Source organism: Oncorhynchus kisutch, linkage group LG13 (genome assembly GCF_002021735.2).
Source record: "Oncorhynchus kisutch isolate 150728-3 linkage group LG13, Okis_V2, whole genome shotgun sequence".
NCBI lineage: Eukaryota > Metazoa > Chordata > Actinopteri > Salmoniformes > Salmonidae > Oncorhynchus > Oncorhynchus kisutch.
In genome coordinates this window covers 60,864,105-60,880,716 of record NC_034186.2, presented here as the reverse complement: position 1 = coordinate 60,880,716, position 16,612 = coordinate 60,864,105, and the positions used below count along the sequence as shown (strand labels likewise).

At 41.7% G+C, this 16,612-nt stretch overlaps 1 protein-coding gene across 1 annotated transcript; it reads right to left on the bottom strand.

The window, feature by feature from the left end:
- Window positions 1-13,129: 13,129 nt before the first annotated feature.
- LOC109902018 (induced myeloid leukemia cell differentiation protein Mcl-1 homolog) lies at window positions 13,130-16,177 on the bottom strand. Its single transcript, XM_020498070.2, has 3 exons — window positions 15,208-16,177; window positions 14,783-15,033; window positions 13,130-14,655 (listed from the first exon to the last, which is right to left on the bottom strand). Exons 1-3 carry the CDS (start codon window positions 15,665-15,667, stop codon window positions 14,539-14,541), a joined length of 828 nt encoding a protein of 275 aa, XP_020353659.1. The 5' UTR covers window positions 15,668-16,177; the 3' UTR covers window positions 13,130-14,538.
- Window positions 16,178-16,612: the final 435 nt, after the last annotated feature.

Sequence of the window (16,612 nt, the reverse complement as noted above, 5' to 3'; positions counted from 1 at the left end):
TTTTTACTTAAGTATTTTACACCACTCTATACCGTCACACAACTTTTTTTCCCTTGACCATGTGGGCAATTCCGTCTGTGTTATTTATCCCAATGGGCCCTATTCAATTGGATGAGTTGGTGTCATACATGCTCCATAGATAGAATGAAGCTAGGAATGTTAGCTAGGGGCAAATAATATCAAACCTGACCATTTGATCCCAATCAATCCCTGGTGATACTTTGGGTGGTTTTTATCACTGTTTTGAAACACAGGCGAGGAGAGACACAAAACCCTTTGACCCCCACCCACTTAATGGACATATAAAACAACATTACACCTGAGAGCGTTGAGGGCAAACAGGTCTTGGCCTGTTGCAGCTTGACCTCAAGAAGCTAAAAGCCATGGAAGGGGTCTACAAGTCTATTTAAATGTTTGCCATATAATCTCTATGCAAACATGACACCAAGACACCATTACAAAGGCACACACTGTTACAGTGCAATGGGTCCATATGAGTTTGAGTTTCTGTGAAGTCAAGCGGTGTCTAGTTTAAAAACTGCATTTTCAACTAGTTTCATGGTAATTCTCTGGTATTTAACAAGTACACATAGCAAAGCGATAATACTGGATAAAGATTGAATCCTACTTCACCGTCTCTGATGCTCGTCGGACGTGGCAAGGCTTGAAAACTATTACGGACTACAAAGGGAAAACCAGAGGCGAGCTGCCCAGTGCCGCGAGCAACCAGACAAGCGCAATGCCTTTTATGATCGCTTCGAGGCAAGCAACAGTGAAGCATGCAGGAGAGCACCAGCTGTTCTGGATGACTGTGTGATAACGCTCTCGGTAGCCATTGTGAACAAAACCTTCACAAACAGGTCAACATTCATAAAGCCGCGGGGCCAGACGGATTACCAGGATGTATACTCAAAGCACTCGCTGTCAAGTGTCTTCACTGACATTTTCAACCTCTCCCTGAGGTTGAAAAGTCTGTAATACCTACATTTTTCAAGCAGAACACCATAGTCCCTGTGCCCAAGGAAGCGAAGGTAACCTGCCTAAATTATTACCGCCCCATGGCACTCACGTCGGTAGCCATGAAGTGCTTTGAAAGGCAGGTCATGGCTCACATCAACATCCTCCCCGACACCCTAGACCCACTCCAATTCGCATACCACCCCAACAGATCCACAGATGATGCAATCTCAATTGCACTCCAGACTGCCCTTTCTCACCTGGACAAAAGGAACACCTATGTGAGAATGCTATTCATTGACTACAGCTCAGCGTTCAACACCATAATGCCCACGAAGCTCATTACTGAGCTAAGGACTCTGGGACTAAACACCTCCCTCTGCAAGTGGATCCTGGACTTCCTGACGGGCCGCCCCCAGGTAGTAATAGTAGGCAACAACACATCTGCCATGCTGATCCTTAACACTGGGGCCCCTCAGGGGTGTGTACTTAGTCCCCTCCTGTATTCCCATTAACCTCAACAGGGCTGTAGTGGAGCGGGTTGAGAGTTGTCCACATCACCAATGAACTATCATGGTCCAAACATACCAAGACAGTCGTGAAGAGGGCGCAATAAAACCTTTTCCTCCTCAGGAGACTGAAAAGATCTGACATGGGTCCCCAGATCCTCAAAAGGTTCTACAGCTGCACCATCTAGAGCATCCTGACCGGTTGCATCACCGCCTGGTATGGCAACTGCTCGGCATCTGACCGTAAGGCACTACAGAGGGTAGTGCGTAAAGGCCCAGTACATCACCGGGGCCAAGCTTCCTGCCATCCAGGACATATATAATAGGCGGTGTCAGAGGAAAGCCCAGAAAATTGTCAGAGCCTCCAGTCACTAACAGTTATAGACTGTTTTCTCTGCTACCGCACAACAAGCGGTACCGGAGTGCCAAGTCTAGGACCAAAAGGCTCCTCAACAGCTTCTACACCCAAGCCATTAGACTGCTGAACAATACATAAAAATCACCACCGGACAATTTACATTGACCCCCCCAACCCCCTGTACACTGCTGCTACTCGCCGTTTGTTTGTTACCTATGTACAGTCACTTCGCCCCCACCTACATGTACAGATTACCTCAACAAGCCTGTACCCCCGCACCCTGACTCGGTACCGGTGCCCCTATATAAAGCCTCGTTATTGTTATTCTTATTGTGTTACTTTTTTTTATTACTTTTTATTTTAGCCTTCTTGGTAAATATATTCTTCTTCTTGAACTGCACTGTTGGTTAAGGGCTTGTAAGTAACATTTCACGGTAAAGTCCACACTTCTTGTATTTGGTGCGTGTGGCAAATAAAGTTTGATTTGACTGTGTATAGACACATATTAACACTGTGGCAGTTGAAATAATGCATTTGTGACTCTCAAAATAGTTACACAGTAAATGGAATGACCACCTATGCATGCAACGTGAAACAAATTATTAAAGGTAAAAGTAAACCATTGACATTAAACACAATGGTGGATGTCAAAACACTAGATTCGCCTATAACCACTGCAAGGGGTGGAATTGTCCTCAAAGATGGGTGTTGCCTGGTCTCCAAGTTAGAATCCACAAAGAACGCTGTGTTCTGGCTGTATTGGTATTCTTAGTAACATAACATGCACCACCCACTGCTTCCTTCCGGTATGTTATGAGTAGGAATTCTTGGGAACATGTTACACCCCTACTGTAGGGAATATTTGTCTCTGGACTGCACTGTTGTCCTCTCACAGAGGGTGGGAAAACAGGCCCTAACTGGAATGGCCCACTATGCCCTCACATCTGAGGTTACTGCTCTCCCTGAGACTACAATGTACTGAGAAAAGGGACAGTTAAAATGCATCTCTTGTGCCAATAAGTTTGAAAAAGTAAACTTATACTGAACAAAAATATAAACGCAATATGTAAAGTGTTGATCCCATGTTTCATGAGCTGAAATACAAGATCCCAGAAATGTTCCATAAGCACAAAAATCTTATTTCTCTCAAATTCTCTGCAGAAATTTGTTTATATCCCTGTTAGTGAGCATTTCTCCTTTGCCAAGGTAATGCTTTCACCTGACAGGTGTGGCATATAAGATGATTAAATAGCAGATTGTAGACAGCTTGTATGTCATCGTGTGGGCAAGCGGTTTGCTGATGTCAACATTGTGAACAGAGTTCCCCATGGTGGTGGGGTTATATGGTTTGGGCAGGCATAAGCTATGTACAACAAACACAGTTGCATTTTATCGATGGCAATTTATGCACAGATATACCTTGACGATATCCCGAGGCCCATTGTCGTACCATTCATCCACTGCCATCACCTTATGTTTCAGCATTATAATGCATGGCCCCATGTCGCAAGGATCTGTACACAATTCCTGGAAGTTGAAAATGTCCCAGTTCTTCCATGGCTTGCATACTCACCAGACATGTCAGCCATTGAGCATGTTTGGGTTGCTCTGGATCGACGTGTACGACAGCGTGTTACAGTTCCCGCCAATATCCAGAAACTTCACACAGCCATTGAAGAGGAGTGGATAAACATTCCACAGGCCACAATCAACAGCCTGATCAATTCTATGCGAAGGAGATGTGTCAGGCTGCATGAAGCAAATGGTGGTCACACCAGATATTGACTGGTTTTCTGATGCACGTCCCTACCTTTCTTTTAAGGTATCTGTGACCAACAAATACATGTCTGTATTCTCAGTCATGTGAAATCCAAAGATTAGTGCTTGATGCATTTTTTTCAATTTACTGATTTCCTTATACGAACTGTAACTCAGTAAAATCTTTGAAATTGTTGCATGTTGCATTTATATTTTTGTTCAGTGTAAAATTAATTTGGCCTTAATGTTGGTAAATGTGGAACAAGTTATTCAGTTGAAGGCAAGGTAGTCCAAAAGTGGAACAGCAAATTATTCCTACAAAGGCAAGAAAGTCCAATGCAAGATTAACAGTTCAACTGACAAAGACAATGAATGTGCTTTACATTTGAGGACATGACACAGTGTACCATGTGGATGAGATGTGAGCTCAGCCCCATGGCCATGCAACTCTGAGTGTGTGGGATTGGGTTCAGAGTTCACACTGAGGTGGCATGTATTACAGCACTACGGGAACAGGGCAAACACTAGAATTCCCACGGCTATACTCTGGCCCTGCACTACATCTCATGTCATATTAATCCAAAGTACCAGTGCACCATTTGATTCAGAAGTAAAATGGACTGCGTAGAAGACTAATCTTCACTCTCTCTGCTGTCACAGATAAACTTCTGTGTCAGCTGACTTCTGGGAAACTGTTGCTTTTTAAGTTTCAGGGGCAGGACTCAGTTGGCTGTTGCTAAGGGGAAGTGGAGAAACTTTCAGCCAATCCCCAACTTTGCTTTATTGAAAACTGCAGTTAAAGCCAGCCCACTTGTAGAAGTTACATAAACTTGCAAATAGCCTAAATCCAAATCTTGTTGAGAAAAAAAGAGTTTTTTGTGAGAGAAGCTTTAGTGAATTAAAGATAGTGACCTGATTTAAAATTAAAATAAGCTTTTAGCCTGTTGTGGTTATAGTCTGAGACATTCCTTGATGTTAAAGTTAGGCCTGGATGGGGAGGGTAAAACTTCCACATTCCAGAAAGAGAAGACTACAAACTACTTAAAGCATATACAATACAAAGTAGCTGATGGCATAGAAACAAACCTGTTTACAACATGCTCTAAACCTGTACAACTTTACAGGTGACAAACCTCTGCTGTGCAGTGTTGACTTTATGCACAGACAGGAAATGGCGATAGAGAATAAAGGTATAATCTGGGACACCTTATCTAGTGCACTACCTATTTTTCTTTCCTCCGGTAAAGTCTGCTTTAACATACTGTAGATAAACATGCCCTCAAAAGGCACATTTATAGAATGCTTCTCTTGCAACCAACTGGGTGAAGAGAAGAACATCACATATATGCTAGTAGTCCACTCCTGAGCTATAGGTATTTGATTCTGTGTTGGTAGTTGGCTAGTTTCATGGGTGTGACCAGGCAGAGATGAGGCATGATTAAGAAACACCCTAGACAAAGCAAGAACAGAGATTTTTTTAAATGTAACATAGTTATTATTACACAAATACCAAACGATACCTGTTAACACCTGTGTTAACAAGAGTTTTCCAGGCTGGTCCTTGTGCGTGCATATGAAGATGCACATAGGGTTTTATATGACGCACATTTATTTAAAAAAACGTTATGCCTGTATGATCAAACATTCCAAATAATCATAAAGACTATAGGTCACAGTGTGTGCACTAAATTGGCAGGTATGACACAACATGTCACCTGACTGAGCACTTCAGTTACATTGCAGTACAGGCTCACAAGGGAAGTGTTCATATAGCAAATTCACTCATATACAAGTACATATTGCACAAAGACAGTGGGTGCGTAGGACTCGGATAACTGGTCTACACTGAAGACGATGAGCAGACTGGTCTTTCCACATGCTCCATCTCCCACTATGAGCAGCTTCTTCTCAAATGCTGCCATTACTGGCCAATAGGTAGCTAGATGGTTGTTTCCAGATAACGTCTCGGCCTCACGCTTGAATTGCATGCCAGTTAGTTAACGTTAAGGCTAGATCCCAACAGTGTTTGAGGGGGTGGACTGTGTTAGTCTGCAAAGTCCTCCTGACTTAAGAGTCTGGAAAGTCTCTGTGTCTTTCTCACTCAAACACCAACATGGCCATCAACTCACAGCCCCCCCCGAGCGCTGCCCCCATCCAAAACAACTTTAGGAGTTTTATCCAGATCAGTGTGTCACAGCTCTCCCTAGCTGTCTACCACTTGAGTCGCATCAGGCAGGCCAGGACTGCGTAGGGTGGATGGCACTGAAGTATGTGTGATGTGAAGCCAATCTGTTACAAGTTACACTGGAACTCGGCCCAACTCCACAAGGGGGGAAAAGGAGGCTCAGTCCCCTCAGTTGAAACTTGTGCCCCCCTCAGTTTTAGTTTTATGTCCCTATATAAAAATAACAAAAAAGGTCAAATGATTGATTTGTCGGTTGGCACAAAATTTGCATCTCTGCTGCAATGTGTCAGCACAATGGACACATCGCACCGCGGTGTGTATAGGGGGGCTATGGAAAGCCACTGGGGTGGTTAGGTTTGACTCCTTTGGGTTTCCATAAAAAGTGTGGAAAAAGCTTCTCATCTCTGGTAGGCTAAGTGAATAACGTGATGCGCCTCCATCTGTAATATTAGATGTTGATATATAAGGACAGGGTCAAATTTACCATTGAAGCTGTTTCACTCATCTCTGCCTCACGCCCCACCACCACAGTTTAGTTAGCTTGTAAGCTAGCTGTGAAAAGTGTCAGTATTATTTGCCTTAGCCTATTTAGCTAGCTCTAACCAGATAATCTGCCACTGCCATAATGGATATTATAAATTGGCTTCGCCAAAAGGAAAAGGAGAGCAAGGACCAGCAGCAGCATCAAACCACCGAAGCTGCCGCCAAGCCCAGTAGCAACGATGCTACAGAGCGTCAGGTGCAGAGCCTACCCACCATTCCACAAGCTCCCCCAGGATAATGGCTCCACAGGCCCCTCCAACTCTGACTGTTCCTGACGATCTTGGAAGAGCCCAGGTAAGTCTACACTCTTAGAAAAAAAGTGTGCATGTTGCATGTTTGCATGCATGAATAACTAGGCTACTACTTTCAGCATTTAGTTTGTAATATTTTGGTAAGACAGCTGTGTGTACTGCTGCATTAACGTAGGCTGTTTGTAATAGGTGAATTATTATATAAATATTCATTACCAAAACGGCCTCGCTTTAGTGTATAGGGCATTGTCCATTGTGCTGATACAACGCAGCGGGGGCTACAGATTTCACGCCTACCTGTGACTTCAAAAGCACTCGATGGTCTCGGAGTCTCAGCATTAGAACTTTATGTTTATTGTGGCATAGCGTGATAAGTAGAATTCAATAGAATTCCAAATGCAAGAAACCCCAAAAATGATGCCCCTCACTGATTTCAACTGCCCTAAGACTTCGACACACATCAGCCGATCTTGGCAGAACTGAACAAGTGTGCTTGCATACACCCTTAAGCAACCTTTGCTAAAAAAGAGAAACGTGGCAATACTGTTTGTCCATTTTGAGACGCCATAGCCAATATACACTTCCACATACAGTGGGGCAAAAAAGTATTTAGTCAGCCACCAATTGTGCAAGTTCTCCCACTTAAAAAGATGAGAGAGGCCTGTAATTTTCATCATAGGTACACTTCAACTATGACAGACAAAATTAGAAAAAAAATCCAGAAAATCACATTATAGGATTTTTAATGAATTTATTTTCAAATTATGGTGGAAAATAAGTATTTGGTCAATAACAAAAGTTTAGCTCAATACTTTGTTATATACCCTTTGTTGGCAATGAGAGGTCAAACATTTCTCAGAACAAGAATAGACTGATGAGTTTCAGAAGAAAGTTATTTGTTTCTGGCCATTTTGAGCCTGTAATCAAACCCACAAATGCTGATACTCCAGATACTCAACTAGTCTAAAGGCCAGTTTTATTGCTTCTTTAAATCAGCAGTTTTCAGCTGTGCTAACATATTTGCAAAAGGTTTTCTAATGATCAATTAGCCTTTTAAAATAATAAACTTGGATTAGCTAACACAACGTACCATTGGAACACAGGAGTGATGGTTGCTGATAATGGACCTCTATATGCCTATGTAGATATTCCATAAAAGAAATCTGCTGTTCTCAGCTACAATAGTCATTTAAAACATTAACAATGTCTACACTGTATTTCTGATCAATCTAATATTTTAATGGACAAACAAATAGCTTCAAGAACAAGGACATTTCTAAGTGACCCCAAACTTTTGAACGTTACATATATATTTTCTATATTTGAGATTCTTCAAAGTAGCCACCCTTTGCACACTCTTGGCATTATCTCAACCAGCTTCACCTGGAATGCTTTTCCAACAGTCTTGAAGGAGTTCCTACATATGCAGAGCATTTCTTGGCTGCTTTTCCTACACTCTGCGGTCCGACTCATCCCAAACCATCTCAATTTGGTCGAGGTCGCAGGATTGTGGAGGCCAGGTCATCGGATGCAGCATTCCATCACTCTCCTTGATAAAATAACCCTTACACAGCCTGGAGGTGTTGTGTCATTGTCCTGCTGAAAAACAAATGATAGTGGAACTAAGCCCAAACCAGATGGGATGGCATATTGCTGCAGACCCCCCTTCCTTGTCACAACACAACTGATTGGTTCAAACGCATTAAGAAGGAAAGAAATTCCACAAATGACCTTTTAAGAAGGCACACCTGCATTCCATTATGAAGCTGATTGAGAGAATGCCAAGAGTGTGCAAAGCTGTCATCAAGGCAAAGGGTGGCTACTTTGAATAATCTCAAATATATTTTGATTTGTTTAACACTTTTTTGGTTACTACATGATTCCATGTGTTATTTCATAGTTGATGTCTTCACAATTATTCTACAATGTAGAAAATTGTAAAAAATAAAGAAAAGCCCTTGAATGAGTAGGTGTTCTAAAACGTTTGATCGTTAGTGTGTGTGTGTTATACAGTTGAAGTGGGTAGTTGACATACACCTGAGCCAAATACATTTAAACTCAGTTTTTCACAATTCCTGACATTTATTCCTTGTAAATATTCCCTGTCGTAGGTCAATTAGGATCACCACTTTATTTTAAGAATGTGAAATGTCAGAATAAAAGTAGAATAATTTTTTTCATTCATCACATTCCCAGTGGGCCAGAAGTTAACACACTCATTTAGTATTTGGTAGCATAGCCTTAAAATGGTTTAACTTGGTTCAAATGTTTCGGGTAGCCTTCCACAAGCTTCCTACAATATGTTGGATGAATTTTGGCCCATTCCTCCTGACAGAGCTGGTGTAACTGAGTCAGGATTGTAGGCCTCCTCTACTTGTGTCATGCACAAAGTAGATGTCCTAATCGACTTGCCAAAAGTATAGTTTGTTAACAAGACATGTTTGAGTGGTTGAAAAACGAGTTTTAATGACTCCAACCTAAGTGTATATAAACTACTGACTTCAACTGTATATTATATATATTATTTTAGGCCTATATTTATTTTGTTTGCAACTATAGTTGAAGTGTTTCCTATTTACCTTTTTAGATTTGATACATTGATATTTTATATTTTGTTACATGCTTAATTGAACATTTGCACAGGTTCTAAATAAAATAATCAAATATGAGTAAGTACCTTTTTATTTGTTGAGTATAATTCAAAATGTAATAATAAATAGGCCTTTACATGTGGTCATTTTATATAAACTATTTATTCATTGAATTTACAGAAAATGTGCTATATCGTGATATGTATCGTTATCGGGATATGAAATGACCTATAATCGGGATATGAGATTTTGGCCATATCACCCAGCCCTACTAGCAAACACAACTGATTTAAACTAATTGCATTTTTAACTGAAAATCATGACTAGTTGATTATTAGAGTCAGGTGTTACCTGGAGCTGGGTCAAAAGTGTGACACCAAATCAAGCCCCCAAGGACTGGAGTTGCCCAGGCCTGAGTAGCAAGTAAGTGCTTGGCAATGCCCACATGAACTAGCCCGTTGGTGACGGTAAACATGGTGGCTTCCAACGTCATTATCAGGAGGGTTAGGAGAGGTCTGATGTGAGCACCAGTCACCATGGAGAGGGCCTACTATGATTCCTCATAAGACCTCTATGGGTGTGTGTTTGTGCTGTAACCAGAGACGACAGAGGAGATCTGAACAAACAGAACTACCCCCAACACACACACACACACACACACACACACAGAGGGATCATGACTAAGCGCAACATAACCCTTTGAAAGGATTCCCTAAATTGAGGCTTGAAATAGCTGCATCCCTCCCCCACAACAACACTGTTCACATTAAATTAGATTAAAGTACAAAGTATGTTTAATCTAGCACAGTGGTTCCCAAACGTTCTATAGTCCCGTACCCCTTCAAACATTCAACCTCCAGCTGCGTACCCCCTCTAGCACCAGGGTGAGCACACTCTCAAATGTTTTGCCATCATTGTTAGCCTGCCACACACACACACACACACAATACATTTATTAAACATAAGAATGAATGTGAGAATGAGTGTGAGTTTGTCACAAAAAAAAACGTGTCAATACTTTGCCCCTTGATAACCAGCGCACTTCTTTCTGTATGTTGTAAAAGCGTTACATGGCTGCTGCCCATATCATTGCATAGTGCAGAAAATACATGAGAGTTCAGGGGCCTTGCTTTAACAAAAGTAACACAGTTAACCATTTTCACTGTAGTGTCCAAAACATATTTCAAGCTGTCAGGCATTCCCTTGGCAGCAAGAGCCTCTCGGTGGATGCTGCAGTGTACCCAAGTAGCGTCGGGAGTAGCTGCTTGCACGCATGTTACCACTCCACTATGTCTCCGTCATGGCTTTTGCGCCATCAGTACAGATACCAACACGTCCATTTGATGTCACAAAGCTGTACAGTACTTTCAAAATATCCTCTCCTGTTTGTTCTGGTTTCCAGAAGAGGATGTCTTCCTTAATTGACCCCCCATAAACGTAACAGACATATACCAGGAGCTGTGCCAGGCCTGCCAGGTCTGTTGACTCATCCAGCAGTAACGCATAGAATTCATTGGTTGTATGCGAAGCAGTAATTGTTTCAAAACATCTCCTGCCAGGTCACTGATGCGTCATGAAACAGCGTTGTTAGATGAAGGCATTGTCTGTATAGTTTTTTGGCTTTTTCCCCCAGCCATATCCACGGCAGCAGGAAGAATTAAGTCTTCCGTAATAGTATGGGGCTTGCCTGTCCTAGCCACTTGGTAGTTGACCATATAGGATGCTTCTAGCCCCTTCATATTAATGGCATCTGTTACTTTTATATACGTCTTACTACTCAAAAGTAGTCTTCATTCTAGCCAAAAAAAAACTTGTGGCTTGTTTTTCAAATTGGCATGTTTTGTTTCTAAATGTCTGCGCAAGAGTGAAGATTTCATCGAGTTGTGAGATATGTGCAAAAGTACTAACACACTGTGGCTGAGGAAAGACACTACTCCCAATATAAGTGAACCCCAAATCAATGAAGTTCTCATCATATTTGCACCTTTACAATGGTCCAACGTCCCAACAGGTTTGGTGCTTTCCCGGGTAAGGGGGCAGTAGCGCATTGGTTGCATCAGATTAACAACTGTCAGTGTCCTTGCTAGCTGGGCTAACAACAAATGTAGAATTACTGATGCTAGCATTGGATGTGCTCCCGGAGTCTCCTCTTCACTGTTGACGTTGAGACTGGTGTTTTGCGGGTACTATTTAATGACGCTGCCAGTTGAGGACTTGTGAGGCGTCTGTATCTTAAACTAGACACTAATGTACTTGTACTCTTGCTCAGTTGTGCACCGGGGCCTCCCACTCCTCTTTCTATTCTTGTTAGTCAGTTTGTGCTGTTCTGTGAAGGGAGTAGTACACAGCATTGTACCAGATCTTCAGTTTCTTACATGGAATAGCCTTCATTTATCAGAACAATAATAGACTGACAAGTTTCAGAAGAAAGTTATTTGCTTCTGGCCATTTTGAGTCTGTAATCGAACCCACTAATGCTCCATAATTGCTGATATGGGCCTCTGATAATGTTGCTGATAATGGGCCTCTGTACACCTATGTAGATATTCCATTAAAAATCTGCCGTTTCCAGCTATAATAGTCATTTACAAAATGAACAATGTCTACACTGTATTTCTGATCAATTTGATGTTATTTTAATGGACAGAAAAATGCTTTTCTTTCAAAAACAAGAACATTTAAGTGACCCCAAACTTTTGAACAGTTGTGTGTGTGTGTATATATATACACACACACATACACTTGTTTTTTGTAAATGTGAATCACATTTGTATTTGGCATACCCCGGACAGCATTGAGCATACATACCCCAGTTTGGGAATTCCTGCTCTAGCATATTGTTGTTTCCATACCACCTTTCATTACCAAAGAAAATCCTCTTTATCCAAAATATGGCATGCTCTGACACAGATAATGTGAATTTGATCCAAGATTAGCCTAGGTGAGACTAGTGAGTCTTCTACAGTGTAGTCATGTCATCTTCTCATTGACAACCTCATAAATTACACATTTTACATTTGGAGAACTGTTCTTATGAGACAGAGTGCAAACACAAAAGTGAACTCTCATTTCCCCTCAACTTGCATCACTACGCTCTGGGATATCTCCAACTTCCCTTGGGTCCAGCAGAGGTCAAACAATACCTGCTCTGTGGCTGATTTCCATAGCCGTCTAAAAGCATGCCTGATTAGATAGGCCAGCAATGTGCAATGCTTCCTTCCGCAATGAGCCCCCCCTCGCTCCAGTTCTCCTCCTTAAGCTTTAGGTGAAAGCAACAGCTACAATAACCAGTCTGGTTCTGACCGTTCTACATGTATACACTATCAGTGACGGACATATGCAAAGAAAGAACAGGGGTAATTTCCGGGCTGTCGCTCAGTCATTTTATGGCCTATGTGCAAGAGGATTTCAATTACGTAATTTTATTTTGCATATCATTAAATTAATTGAGACTGGATGCATTACATCTTGTGGCACTCGGTGATAAAATACTGCTTTGGTATCAGACATGATTAAATATGCAGAAGAAACTCAAGTTGGCAAAATAGTGTGAGCAACAAAGGATGTGGTTAATATTTGCTTCAACTGTTACAAAACTATGATTGTGGCGCAGACAGAGCTGTCAGATGCATTATGTGGAAACATCTCAAACTTAATAGCTAAAAAGGTGGTCACTGACATTATGCAACATTGTAAAAGATCTTTGGACTGCTGTTAACTTATTTTATTGACAACTCAGAGGTTGAGGCGCCCAAGAGGTTCTGGTGGACTTAGTTTAATAACTATGTTTCTAACAACTGAGGCTGCAGCTGAAGTGATACCGTGGTGGAGGTCTGACTATGACACACATATAGGCGTGGTTACCACAGAAGTTTAATTTCTAGGAAATAACCTCACAGTGCATGTCCGGGGATATGGTGTGAATAAACACACTTAACTGTGCGTGTGTGTGTAGATGACTATGTACAACACAGGAATTCATTTGTGTATGGGTTTACTTTTCAGCACCAGAAACTAGCACAGTGCAGACGTCACTGCTGTCTTTTCACAAAATCTCCCTCCCTTCCGAGAAGTAGTCTCAAAAGTTCACAGCAAGTTAACCGTCAAACTTCTGCTTTGAGAAAATTGCAGCCACAAAGTGAATAAAGTCACATCCTTTATTCATTGCAGTCACAAAAGTGAATAAAGTTGCATGATTTTATCCTTTAAATCATTTAACTTCAGGAGATTACAGGAATTTGCCAGCAAGATACATCAGGAGGGTTAGTGCTAGTTCTTTGGGTGGAACTGTGGTACACGTTCACTGTCCAGATGATCTTGCCTCTATTGAACCAATGCCAGATACCATGTGCAATCTTTATGCTCATATTTAAAACACATACCTGCGAGCACATTTCATTTACATGGATATAATTTGGAAATGAAACACTTCAAATACAAATCAGCATAGTCTTGAGAATGGAATATTCAATTGACTTTCAAACAGGTCCCCCCTTCCCCCTCCCAGTAAAGCCTAGTGCAACAGTCACAAGATTTCATTAATCAGGAAGTCACATTGCAACCACACAAATGCATTGCCAGGCAAGACTGGAAAATCTACCCCAAGGAACAGGAATACAGACTTATGAATGTGGTGTAGGAGAGATAGGGGCTTTATGACATACATGCATGTCATAAAGACCCTAAGGCAATTAATTGCATATAAAATAAAGCCTTTCTGCTGTAAGCACTTTCCATTGTCAATGCCCATAACCTGGGTATACCTTCTTAGTTGAATTCTAAGGCCCTCAGTGGTCAGTTCAATGCAGGTTCTGCCTTTCTTACACCAATCCCTGTATGTACATGTATGACTAATATAACAAGGACTAGAAACAAGTCATTTGAGCCAAATTTATGGTCAGAGGCAGAACTTTGCCATTGTGAATTATAGCTATTAGCTAGTGCTTTTCCATCTTGATTACTTAAAAAGAGAGTTGACAGTTTGCAGATGAATTAACTTTGTACTAGTCTAAATTCAACTATACATTTATTACAAAAATAAAATGTCTGTACTTTTTACATTAAATAAAAGCGCCATTTAACAAGTCCATTAGATTTAAGAAGTCAGATGAATATATTTGGAGACTGTTACCAAATATCCTAAAATGACCCCTCAAAAAAGGCCCCAAAATGTTGATGCGGGAAAAAAGCAAACTTGAGCTTGACACCAAAGCACCGTCCCAATTCAGTCCATCACTATAATCCAACAGACTGACCCTCTTCTTTGACTAAGCAGGACATCACTGGGTACTCATTCCAACCATGGTGCTATCAAGGATTTCAGAGAACTTGCGGGCATAGTCCATTTTCTTTGTTGAAAAAAAGTAACAGGTAAGTATTGTTCAATTCACCTGATCAACATGGCAAGTGTTGCCCCAATCCCAGCAACTCCAGCAAAGGCTAGGAGGGTGTTCCTTACCGAGGACTCAGGATCTTGAACATGAAAAAACTCTACAAATCCATTCTGAGAGGGAGACAAAAGGCAAAGTTTGGTTCATGATTAGCTATTGAACAAGTAAACTAAATAAGATTAACTATCCTCAGATTAGCTCACATTTTCAAATGACTAATGGAACACATAGATGACTCACCCAAGCATTGTTTTTGACCAGCCAGTCCCTTTGGTCAGAGAGGAGGTATGTGGCAATCTCTCGGCCCACCAAATCAACGCAGTGTCCCCTGCCACTCTCCTTCAGGTGCTGGCTCACCACTGCGCCAAATGCCACCAGGCTGGCGATGCGACCCCAGTTCGTGATCCCATCACTGAACATGGTCTTGGCCACAGAATTGACGACGCTCATGTCATCGCATCGATCATCCAAGTCAAGTTTGACGACCATACCTAAAAATACATTTAAAATCTAGGTCTGAGTAAAAAGAACTAAACATATTACTGATAATATTGCTATGCTATTAACCAAGTTAGCGCATGATGAGCTCAGTACCACTTATACAGAAAATTTGGATATACAGTACCATAAGGATCTATAGAGAGCATTACTGTAAATCTACGTACCATTGTATGCATATCGGTGCTTTGCTATTACGTCCTCCACCACTCGCTTCATGGTCGTAAGATACTTGCTTTGCTTCCATCGAGGCTGAGACAGTCCTGTGTATTCCCTCAACATATCATCAATGAGTTGTCTGGTATCATGTTCCAATAGTTCAGGCCCACATTCTGACGCCATCTGAGGAGTGCAGGGCAAAGAATCGTCATTGTTGCTTCGGTCTGACAAATGATTATCGAGGACGTTGCTTTTCACGACATTCACTCCTAACGTCGTGGGTCGTGGTGGAGTATCGCCGGTCCCATTTCCCAAGTCCACTTTAGACTTCGGTGACGCCCCAGCACATACGGCCCCGTCGATATAGTACAAAGGGCTAGCATCATCAGCTAGGTACGAAGATCCTCCATTTTGAAAATGCAACATCGTAGTTGTGGCTCGGGCAATCGACGACGACAACAGACTCATCTTGGCTTAACGTTTAGATAAAGAAACGAGCGTTTGATAAATAAAATATACACTTCTAGCTGTTATTTTACGAAAAGCTAGCGGTTAGCTACTTTGTTGCTCAAATATCACCCATCGTTGACTGCTAACTACAACAGTGAGTCTGGTGCGGAAATGACCAACCTTTTGTCGTGTAATGTTTGAAAAGACAAGTGGGAGGGACTTCGACTGCCTATCCCATTGGGCACCCTCTTCCTTGAATTAGCTTTACAAATATATCTGTTTTTCCAATAACATTCAGATAAAAACATCCACGAAGAGAGGATATAAAAATGCATTCTCTCTGCATTGAACGGTAGAGATAAATACATTTTACGTTTTGATTGGCTGGGGAGTGTACACTCTGCTATATCCCTTCAGAGACCATTGATAAATAGTTAATGCGGAATTCTGCTGTCCCCTGGTGGCCAATGACGGATTGTGATCATATACTTTGTATGTAACTTATCAACATATAAAGTGGAGGTATCCTGCCCGGGGCCTGTTGCACAAAAGTAGAATTAAGACATCCGGGATAAATGACTCAGCTGAGCTCAATGAAGCCAAAACATGTGCGTCCAGGCTTAATTGGTTGCACAAAGACCAAGCCAGGATGAGCAGACACGGATTCATTAAGCCAGGTGAAACCAATCCTGGATAGGTGCGCGCTCACGGCTCACTCAAATAGACCCCGCCACAGATCACAGATTAACTGATTTACCATGGCAACTAGAGCCGCGTACTTTTCCCCGTCGGAAGCACAAATCCTCATGGAGGCATACGAGGAGGTAAAATATATAATTAAGAAGAAAGGCAACACCGCCACAGTGATAAAGCAAAGAGAAAAAGCGTGGCAAAGTATTGCAGACCGCCTGAATGCGTAATTAGTGCACAATTACACACTCACCGCTCCGCTGAAACATCACA

Coding starts and splice junctions, on each gene's coding strand:
- LOC109902018 (XM_020498070.2), bottom strand. CDS start 15,667: ATGAGTCTGTTGTCGTCGTCGATTGCCCGAGCCACAACTACGATGTTG. Junction 15,034..15,207: donor GCACCGATATGCATACAATG/GTACGTAGATTT, acceptor ATGTATTTTTAG/GTATGGTCGTCAAACTTGAC. Junction 14,656..14,782: donor TGGTCAAAAACAATGCTTGG/GTGAGTCATCTA, acceptor TCTCCCTCTCAG/AATGGATTTGTAGAGTTTTT.